Source organism: Achroia grisella, unplaced genomic scaffold, assembly GCF_030625045.1.
Source record: "Achroia grisella isolate CSIRO2021 unplaced genomic scaffold, CSIRO_AGI_Agris_v1 utg4116, whole genome shotgun sequence".
NCBI classification, from domain to species: Eukaryota; Metazoa; Arthropoda; class Insecta; order Lepidoptera; family Pyralidae; genus Achroia; species Achroia grisella.
The window spans coordinates 941855-953837 of NW_026712845.1; the positions used below are offsets into that span (position 1 = coordinate 941855).

The following is an 11983-nucleotide window of genomic DNA, read 5'->3' on the forward strand; positions in this document are numbered from 1 at the left end:
AGGATTGTCTATAGATATAAGGCTAAGTAAATTCACGCTAGGGGCGCTGTCATGCTCAGCTAGTGCTTGCAACACGAGGCAACGGAGGCTGAACTGAACTGAATTCATGAGCACCAATAAATTAGTCAACATGCTTGGACTATTGTTATATTTCCCCTATAAAAATATATTATTTCATACAATTAGTATGTTTATTACTTCTAACTACAGCCATAGATATTTAACCGCTAAAAATAGCAAAAAATATTGAATCATCATTATGTTTAGTGAGATATAAAGAAGTATGTTTTGTCAATATTGTATTGCTACTTATATAATGATTAGTAATAAATAGGTATGAAAGTCTCAATTAATGTTTTTGACAGGAACATATTAAAATATTTATGAGTTAGCATTATTATTTATAACTTGGTATATAACTTAAAATATAACGTTAATTTTATTACAATAATAATAGTTTTCTAGCCTCACTGAGTATGTCATTAGAGATTTGTTCGAGATTGTTCTTATATCAATATTGTTTCCTCTATTTGTGTTAACACCATTAATTCTTGTATTTCAGTTTAACATCATTAATACCCATTCTTTATTGATAGGAAACCTAGCCTAGTTTAAATTAGTATTTTTTTGATTAATTGACTTTATTCTATTAAGCGCCATTCTAAAATTTTCTAAACCTCGTAACTCTATAATAATCTGAATGCGATGGGAATCTAAATTTCTCAATGCTATAAACTGTCTATAAATATTTTAGAACTTTCTAGAACATCAGAACTCATCATGCTTAACATGGAAGGCTTGGCCTCTTATACCGAGATCATCAACGCCTGATAATATGTTCTCATAATTCACCAAATGCGGTTGGATCTCGTTGATCAGACTTGTATAGTCTTTGACCTTGAAAGATATAACGCTGCTGAATTGTTGGCGCGGGCTCCTCCCGAGGTACAGTTTGATGGAGGGGTAACTTGTAATTTGTTCGTGTTGGCACAGACCGCGGTCTGTTATGCAGTTAACTTTGCCTAATTGTACGGCGTTGTTGAGTAACTGCAATAAAAATATAGGCTTGATGAACATTCCGCACAGCAAATATTACTTTTAATATGCAGCCACAATGGAGTTAATGAACTATACACAACATCAGAAATAAATCAACTCATTTCTTCGAGAATTGATACAGCTCTTAGCTGCCTTTACACTTAGAAGTGACTAGGCTATCACGCACGAAAAAACATGTATTATATTATTATTGAAATTGGCCTTTCAAGTACCTATAAATATTGTAATAAAATGGCATACTTACAATTCCAGTTATAGCAAAATCTGTGTACATCTCATAACACCTGTAGCACCGCGGAGAGTGGAAGTACACCAACCATGGTTTTCTGTCACTGAAAACAATAACACTCAGCAAGGGATCAAATAAAACCAGTGACGATTAGCAATAAACAGAAAAAACAAAAAATAAAAATAATAAAAAAAATAAGAAAAGCCTCCCCTAAATATGCATCTAATATTTAAACTAGGTTAAGCAGGTTAGGTTAAGGCAGTATTTGTAAAGAAGTAAGAAAAATCTAAATAAGAACTGGTCATAACCCCGAATCCCCAACCTTGTTTTTTATGTACAATTTTTGACTTCTGTGTTTTTATTTATTCTATGATTTTGTATCAAATATACTCTCGACAGCAAAGGATTGGCGAGTTATATATTTCACCATAAAAGACATTCTGCCGTATTAAGTAACTTAAAATTATAGTGTTACACATACAAAAATCTTACACCTACAATATACAGGCATCCACATTAAAGGATTAACAATTAACTTATCTAACAATTTGTAAATTAATATTATTAAATAGCTTCAGTATTTACTTACCTGGTATGTAAGTCCTCAGAGATAACATTTCTGCTAAAGGTCTGCCAATTAAGTTTTTCTACTGAATCGTCAATATGACCCATTGCCCACTCCAATATGTATGGTGCTTCAGACAGGTGTTGCAGGCTTATTCTGGAGATAAATAATAATAGAAATAATCTTTATTTATTTAAACTCAGTACAGGCACTTTTGAATAGTCATATTTTTTATTCTACCACTCATTCGGAACGCAAATTCATCACAAGAAGAGTGAGTAATAACCATAAACCTGGACAATACACACAGTGCAATCTAGTCCCAAGCAGAATTTATCCTATAGGGTACTAGAAAAGTGGTATAAATAATAAAGCTATATGCTAAGTATACAAAAATCATATATTATATAAGATTTTAGTAACACATTAGGTAATTAATATCAAATCTATACCATATATTATTTACATAGTGCCATGTAGGTTAAAGCTAAACAGTTTGTGTTATGAGAGATAACCGATAGGTATAGGTACAGTGGACCCGCGGTAATCCGGCCCCCCTTGTAATCCGACATGGGCTATTATTTATTATTTTTTTGACAATATACTTCAGAGTGCATATACTGGATCTGTAATTTGCCGGATTATAAGATACTCTTTTGTAAAAAAATCCGGACAATAGGCAGCACTCTATAATCCGACAAATTCGATGGCCGACACGGCCCTGCAAAATGTTTGTCGGATAACCGGGGGTCCACCATACTTACATTTTTTTAAATGCATATATATATATATATATATATATGCATTTAAAAAAAAAAATAGAAAACACCCAAACCAATACAAAGAACCATACTTATGAATACAAATGTTTGTCTCGTGCGAGGAATCGTACCCGCGACCACCAGAAGTAAAGCAGTGTGCTATACCGCTAACCCACCGAGGTTGACATTGCATATAAGTCATTCTATCACTTTTTTTTTATTTTCTCTAAGGTAAGGAGTGACATTGTTGTAGTATTGCTTACGAGTAGTGTTGAGCAGCGGATAGAGGGTAGAGACGAGCGCTGGGTGCGTGTATATTTGTGCACAGGCCGCCCGCGCCGCGACTGCATCGCAATATACCCACACGAACGAACTCCAATGGTCGCAACTAGTCAAGAAAACAATGTTATTAAGAAACTTAATAAATATACTACACTATGCTATTTTAAAAATAAAATTACTAATAATTTTACTAAAATGCGAAAGTTTATGAGTTTGTTAAACTTTCCCGCAAAAACTACTGAACGGGTTTTGATGATATTTCGTACTAATTTTTATAAATAAACATTTAATTGCGTCATATACAAAATTAACGAGTAAAGTTATTTACAAATTCTTCTCAACTCATCACAAACTGAACACTACTTAAAAATGGAAAAAAAATACATGCAGAAGTAGCGAAAAATATTGTACCTATAAGGGTTTTACGGTATTTTATTTTGGTGAATGTTTTAATATTAGTAAAGGTATAATTATATATTGGTAAATATATAATCTCTCTTTAATAATATAATTATGTTACCCAACTTTTCATTCCTAAATTTGAGCGCGTTTTACCGCAATCTCACCTGAAGTTAAGTGAAGATGTGGTCTAAGCTGTTACACTGTTAAGCTGAATAAATAAATCACTTTTACTGCTAGAGAAATATCAATCATGGCGAGTTGGAAATTACCCCACAACACTTTCTGATTATACACTAGGTTAGTTGGTAGAGAATGCCTACGGCACTAAGCTTGCCTGTTCTGCAAAAGTTTTTATTTCTTCAATAAAGAATAAATAAATATATATGAGTGTCAAGGTACTCACCTTTTGTGCAACGACACGCCATTCGTGGTCTAATTGATCGCACACGCGTCCGCACTGAGCCGGAAAGTACGCCACCAGCCAAGTGTGGTCGCGCATCGACGCGTCTAAAATTTCTAGCGCTTGATGCTCGTCTAACTCCAAATCTGGAAAATGGAATATGCCGTTAAGAGAAATATTCTCTTCAGTGAATTTTATGTTTGTATGAAGAGAAGAAATCTTATTAATATTATAAACGCGGAAATTTGTGAGCGTGGATGAATACTCTTTCACGCAAAACTACTGAATATATTTAACTAAACTTTACAATATACAATAATAACCTACTTTATACATCAGAACAACATAGGCTATAAATACAAACAGTTCAACATATTCTTAAGCTTTAAAAAATATATACAGGTTTATTTACCATCACTATCCATAATCAACTGTATATACTCCAGCAGGCTGTGTTCCTCAATATTCCCGCTGTATACATGTCGTTTCCGTCTATCTTGTAATAATACTGTGGCTTTGCTTGGGGCCAATTCTCGACAAATCCTTTCTGTTTCTAATGTACAGGACATAATGCCGAACTGAAATTAAAGAATAAAAGGAATTATAAAATACCTAATTGTATATACCTATACATATGTATGTACATATACATGTACATGCCTACCATTGTATATATATACCTACTTAATATATATAATTTGAAACAACTTATACTGATCATCTTCCAAAGAAAACAACGGATATTCTAGATTGTGGTATCCAAGAGATCAAAAAAGGAAACGAAGGCGACAGAAATCGAGGTGGGAGGATATAAGGGCAGTGACTGGATCAACATGGAGAAATAAAACGTTGGACAGAGGAAGTTGGAGTCTATTGGAGGAGGTCTATGTCTTAATACAAGCTGACGAAGCGAGGCAGTGAAATAGTAATAAACAAGAATACATTCAACTTCACTATCAGAATAAAAACTATTAATAAATATAATAAATAGTGATCATCAACTGATATGCAATTTTTTCATGCATCAAGATTAAAGAAGTATATTTTATTTTTTTGACAAAATTGAAAAAAAAGTGCTAAGTAACGTTTATATTCATGTATGAAATGGTGTCTCGTTTTTATAATTGAATCATAAAATAATGCATAGTACTTACATTCAGATTCTCTGAATTTTCGTAGTGCAAATTTATCCGAGAGAACGTCTGCGCGATGTGATCCCACGGAAGTTGATAGGGTATGACGACCAGAATCCAAATGCCCATATCTGTCAGAATTGTATGTAATTAAATCTTATATATAAAATTCTCGTGTCACAGTTTTCGTTCCCATACTCCTCCGAAACGGCTTGACCGATTCTCATGAAATTTTGTGAGCGTATTGAGTAGGTCTGAGAATATATTTAAATAGTCCACCCATAATTTTTATTTTTTATTTTTAGGCAAAACAACGTTTGCCGGGACAGCTAGTTATTATATATTTATATAAAAAGTGGTTAATAGTATATTACGATATACGTGCGTTATGAGGGTTTATAACACTCAAGGCGAAATTTCATAACGAGCCGTAGGCGAGGGCGTAATAGAGGAGCTGACGGTATTAAATACTCAAGTATAAGGTACGAGGTTTTTCAACACACTTCATTTTAAATAAACTCAACTATAAAACTGTGATGCACACTATTGTATTTAGACGACTTTGAACAAAGTCTATGTGATAGTCTGTCAGTTAAAGATATATTTACCTCCGTCAAGAATTCGCGTCAAATCAGAAGCTGACAAGGTTTGGAGCCTGGTGGTCAGTACAGCACTGCTGATGAAGGTTTTTATATCTTCAGTATCAGCTGCTCGTTGGTACGCACCGCCGTGCTTGAGCATACCCCACGCTGCTTGTTCTTGCAAACCCCCTGCTTGTAATGACGCGCATAGCTCGCCCCATTTGTCGCAGTCAACTTCGCCTGAAATTCGCCACATCATACAATAATAATATATAGGAATAAAAAAAAATTAAGTGTTGGTAATTTAAAATTAATAGTTTTGCACCATATGTACAGTGAACCCGCGGTAATCCGGCTCCCCTTGTAATCCGACATGGTCTATTATTTATTACTTTTTCACAATCTTCGCTAATGCATGATTGGACAAATTTGAATAAGTTTGAAGATGTACGTATCACTACTGTTGTACTCGACGCGTAGGGTATTATTGATTATGATTGCTTTGTTTGTTGAATTTGACTACTTACATGTGATGAAGATAGCGGTGCGGTATAGCATGTGTTCATTGTTATATGTACATAATGAAGTAAGATTTGTACTTCACAGTGCATATACATACATACATATATAACATAGAATCTTATCACTGGATCTGTAATTTGTCGGATTACTCTTTTGTAAAAAATTCCAGACTATAGGGGACTCCTTCGGCCTCGCTATAATCCGACAAATTAGATTGTCCGACACTGCCCTGCAAACCGATTGTCGGATAACCGGGGGTCCACTGTATATGAAAATACTGTAGGTACTTTCATATTTCATTTCATTTCAAAAAAACATATTTATACCCTTTACGACTATTATCTCAAATGAGGTAGTCAGAGGTATTCTCATACAACTACGCCGTGGTGAAGGCAACACATGACATGGCCATATTTCGTTGGGTGAATCTGGGTGTATACAACATAGCATTCTTGCTATGAGTATACTACTACATACTATCTAAATTATTTCATTTACAATAAAATAATACTGTGATAAAAAGATACTCATTAATAAAAGTTTACTCACCAAAATGCAAATCGGGAAATTCCAACCGCATTTTGTTCAACAAAAGTCTGTTATGTCCTTTTTTCGAAAAATACAACACCCATGGTGTTGACTGGCCACTTCGAAGTTTGTTCCTTATTTTCTGTAATATTAGAAAAAAAAAGTTTGATAAAAGAATACATGCCTATGTTTATATAAGAATAGTTTTGTTGTATTCTAATTTGACGATAAAACATGACAGTATTGTGCAATAAACCTTACTTCAAAATTGAAACCTTATATCAATACAATAAAGTTGAATTTAATTTTCTAATCCAAGAGATTTTATTCAGGAACATCGTACATTACTTGAATGAAATCTTTTTAAATTGATATGTTAAAATTAAAAAAATATATAGAAACCTTTAATGTATTGGGGTCTATCAACTCAGTCTTTGGTAGTGCGTCAACAATTTCTTTAAGGATATCTTTCTCTTCTGTGCTCTGAATTTCTATGCTATCTTGCTTATATCTGTATACAACTGTTGTATATTCATCTCTTGTCAATTTCTCACGTAGACTGTCGTCTTCAACTATAGCTAGAGTGACTAGATTATTCTGAAAACGACCAGATAGATTAGGATGTAAAAGGGTAAGCAAAATGTCTGTTAAAAACGTTTATAGTATCATATAAAAATCTCTATTTTGTATGGGATATTATATTATATATTAATTTGGAAACTATGTAACCATCTTTTATATTTTCCTCTTGGTGTCATTAGATCCGACTTAGATTGAATTAAGGAGATGAAAAAATATCATAAAAGTTGGTTACATAGTAGGGTCACAGATTATATTAAGTTCAGTCGGATTGTCCCATGCGACTCTGTTCGATTGGTGCAATTGTTTGCCGCACTCATTGGGACTAACGCAATCAGAACGGGGCCGAATAATGTGTCCGCACTTTAAAGATAGGACGATTCTTTTTATACTGGTAATTGCCCCTGATTATTTTATTTTAAATAGTAAGGGATTAGGGAAATTAATGCTTACCGATGATGAAACATTGTATCAGACAACGACGAATCCCGTTTGCAAAAAATTTAAACAATATTTATAAATCATTACTTGAAAACTAGAGAGTCACATATTAGTGTGGGTAAATATATTTTTTTACATGCATGAAATATGGCAAATGAAGTCACAGGTAAAGGCAAGTGTTAAGATCTCACCAAATGATAAGCAATCCTTGTCAAGGAATTTCTGTCGATCCTGTTGGTACCCAGCACATAAGCCATTGGTGCATCTTTGCTCCTCAATTGTGAGACCGTGGGCACGTGGACACGGCTTCTTAGATACGTCATAACAAACTGATCCAGTGCTTCTATTGTGCGGTCACCGCGATAGTGCACATAATTACCGTGCTTACCCTAAAACAGACAAGCATTCGTCTATATTACTACCACAAAGAAGTAAAACCTAATTTTATGTAAGTTTTTAATTGAGAAATATAAAAAAAATTGTCCAATTAAAAAATAATAGCCAGTCCACAGGCAGCCACATTAATAGCCTATTTTTTAATTAATTCATCATTGCCTTGTCTTTATCCCATTCATTTTTAATTTATTATAAAATAAAATTGGCAGATCTAAACACAGAAAACAGAAAGCTAGACTATATGTCTAGTTTATATTAACAACAGTTAATTATAAGATCTGTTAATATAATTAAAAAGACTTAATCCAATAAATACAGTAACAGAAAATTGTAAACATTAATATCAATAGAATTCACTTCCTGTACTTATGTCCCTCATATTTCACAACCTATTGTGCCTCATTTTATTCTGTAAACCCTCTATTACTTACATTTGGATAAAATAGCAGTGATGGATAACTGCCTATTCTCATTGAGTTGTAACAGAATGAATTATGGTATTTGCAATTTACAGATGCTACTTTTACCTGTAACAATAAAAATATTTATAATGGTTGTCTATGAGCATGCATAAGAGAGGTATGATGGAATTGACGTACCACAAATAGAAAAAAGCCCCAAATTTAATAAAAAAAAAGATGCAAGAGAGAGTGTAGCTAATGTCAATAATATATTTTTTTAATTGGAATGGCAAACACCTATATTCATGAACAAGACTATGGACATCGTGTTATAACGTGATACTCGTGACAGCACTACACAGGACTAAGACGTCATACCTCTTATCCTGTAATTTCACTTTCATTTCACTGCCAAATATGAACCCTACAACCGAAACACAGTTCACAATACAAGCTGCACTAGGCTGAAATAGATATGCAGATGACTTGATTAGAAATTCTACTTAAATAAATATAAATATGTTAATAAATAAAAAAACATAAACAATTATTAGTTATAGTTATTAACTACTTAAAACTATATGGCTAATAATAATGGCTATAATCTAAAACCACAGAACAAAATAAGTATTCTTACTACTCAACTTATTTTGTCCTATGTATGTTTAAATCACAAATTAGGGCAAAATTTACCAAATAAAAAAGTATGATTTTTAAAGGTAAAGTATTTACTGTCAACTGTTAGTTATTTTTAAATATTTCATCATCATTCACAAATTTACCGATATTGATGTATCACACACACACCACATTAAATGTTGATATATGTAAGACTAGCAGAAATGGCCATGCGTTGCTATGGCTAAGGTTGTTGAATAAAATAATATAAATGGAGATGTAAGCTATCCTATCTTTTAAGTTGTATCAAATTGCACACAAAGTGCAAGTCAAATTTGCAATCAGTTCAGTAATTTAGGAGTCCATCGCACACACAACTGTGGCACATAATTTTTATATATATAAATTTGTGTATAAAACATGTAAATTATTATATACCTACATGTGAATCGGTGCTACTTGTAGAGACTGGTGTGCTCCGATCATCATGAATATTTTGTTTTAACAACTTATTTTATATTTTAGTATTTGTTAGTTTCTGATGTCATTAGTTAGTTTATAACACACAAAATCTTAATACCATAAAGATGAACACTCATCTGTATAAAAGAGTGAACTAGATACGTTCTTCACTGCATCTGCATTCAGAGTGACAGAATAAAAAAAAATATTATTTAGATTTCAATTAGTGTATAAATAATTTTGTACAATAGTAATGCATACTTACAACACCCTTATATATTTCTGCTAGTTTTTTCCAGTGATCTACTAAATTCTGACATGGCGGGCAAAATGGTGAGTAGAAATTAATGAAATAGAAGCCTTCATTTAGATAATTATCTGTAAGAAATAAACAGTAATATTATTTCGAATGATTATTCGAATATCAAAAGTCAATAAATATGCCACAGAATTATCTGAGATATTGCAAGGTTTTATAAGTCACCTCTCTCTATCCTCACAGATGAGGATTCCAGTCTCCCTTCAAATAAAGCAAAACTAATTGTAAATTTTCTTCTAACTAACAATATTATAATTGTATAATGTTAACATTCAATGTCAATTATAATTATGGATAATTGTCATAAAAATCTTGACTTATGTTAAAAAAACAGCAATATTCATAATATTATTGTAGTAAATATAGAGAATTTGTAATAATTGGTTAAATGAGCTGACTTCATCTTCAGCTTATTATCTGCCACTGGTCATCAACTAGGGAGGCAAATATATAGGGATTTAAAGTAAATTAAAAAATCATTTATTCATGTAGGACATTTTAGCCGCTTATGAATGTAAAGTTTTTACATTATAATTTTTTTCCCCTACTGTCCAGTTCGGTATATAGATCCAATTGAGAAGAACTGGCAACAAACTCAATTGAATTACTTTTTTTTAAAAGCCAGTTTATTTACAATGCATAGGTAATATAAAAAGAATCTAAAAAGAATGAATGAAGTAAACTAAAAAGAATGAATAAATAAATAAGAATGTACTCACAGAAATTATGTCCTGACAATGTATCCACATTGGGATCATCATGGTACAAACCATTATAGAACAAATTATTATACTCAGCCTGTGATCGATAGTCATGCTTTCTTGTGTACGAAGAGAATGTTCCGTAAAGGTCATAATTGCGTCGCTTTTCTGGATCTTTTAGGGTTTCATATGCCTCTGTGATTTTAATAACTTTCTCTTGTTCTCCTTTATTCTAAATTTAAAAAGAAACTGTTAGCAGATTATTTTATTATATATATATATAATATATAATTTTGCTTTATGAAATATATTGAAGTATTTGACTTATTTATATACTATACAATAATAATACATAAAACATATTTAAAGATAAAATTATAAGAGTTTTTATGGACAAAATAATTAAATAATGATAGCTAGAGCCAAATAAAAAAATTGAGACTAGGAATGAAGTCAATTCTTGTGTGCTACTGATTATTATTAAAATGTCCGACTCGGGGTTACATAGTATACAAATGAAAGTACTTACGTTTATGGAATGAGAGGGCGACTAAAGTGTAGGTGAAGTTTAATAACAGTAATAATATACATTGAAAATAACTGGCAAATATATATATTATAAGTAATATTAATTAATGCACTTACCGAGTTTTTGTCTGGATGAAATTTTATAGCTAATTTTTTATAAGCTTGTCTAATTTCTTGAGTTGATGACTGTTTAGATACACCTAAAATTTGGTAGTAATTAACATCGCTTAGGTTAACTGTTCCAATTACAGCTAAACTTACTATGAGTAGTTTGAACCTGAAATAAAATGTTTAGTTTAATATATAATAATTCATTTTAAGTAGTATAAATATAATTAAAGGATGTAAGTTTTTAAATATAAATCTATGTACTGCAAAGGACAGTAATCTCTTACATTTTTCTCCTCAATTTCTTAGCAGCAGTCTACTTTTTGTTTAAGTTTCGGTAACTATACTTATCTAGCGTGTATACTCAACACACAATTTAATTAGGTGACGATAAAACATTCAGACTAAATTATTTTATTAAAACAGAATTATCTCGAAGATAACAGAATTTGTTTACTTTTTGCGTGGGTGCCAGTGTTGCGAACTTGCTTTCAGATAGTCAGGCTAAACCGCATTAAAATAAGACTAGACTTATATTTAATATAATTAACAGAGAATTATTGTAGTAGAGTACATGAAAAATTATAATTATAATTGTGTACGTTTCGATAATCACCCATTTAATTATTTGAATAATTTATTACAAATATCTAATTTAAACAAATATAGTCCACATTGTATATCAATATTGGTTGAATATTTTATTTCACTATTTTTTTATTCAAATTTTTAATTAAATTGCTATACTATTCATGAATTCATGCGCAAGTTGTATTATAAAGTGAATAATTTTAAATATATATACTAACGAGAGATTTTTTTTTTGAATTCATAGTTTTTCCTTGTTAGCTGTTCAATGAGAAGATTTTTTTTTTAGCTTAATAAATATTAAGTTGGAAACACTAGCAAAAAATCTTGTCAAATAGAACTGACAGTATATGGACGAATATGAAAAAAAAACATAACAG

General features: G+C 31.6%; 1 protein-coding gene across 1 annotated transcript; it reads right to left on the minus strand.

Annotated features, from left to right (window-relative positions):
- Positions 1–655: 655 nt before the first annotated feature.
- On the minus strand, positions 656–11477 carry LOC131844697 (dnaJ homolog subfamily C member 10-like). The gene is made up of 16 exons (XM_059193638.1): positions 11303–11477; positions 11025–11184; positions 10398–10611; positions 9625–9737; positions 8310–8405; positions 7674–7871; positions 6865–7059; positions 6484–6604; positions 5440–5652; positions 4853–4962; positions 4111–4276; positions 3702–3844; positions 2878–3002; positions 1878–2009; positions 1304–1391; positions 656–1047 (listed from the first exon to the last, which is right to left on the minus strand). Coding segments are annotated over exons 1-16 (2355 nt in total). The 5' UTR covers positions 11305–11477; the 3' UTR covers positions 656–768.
- Between the last annotated feature and the right edge of the window lie 506 nt (positions 11478–11983).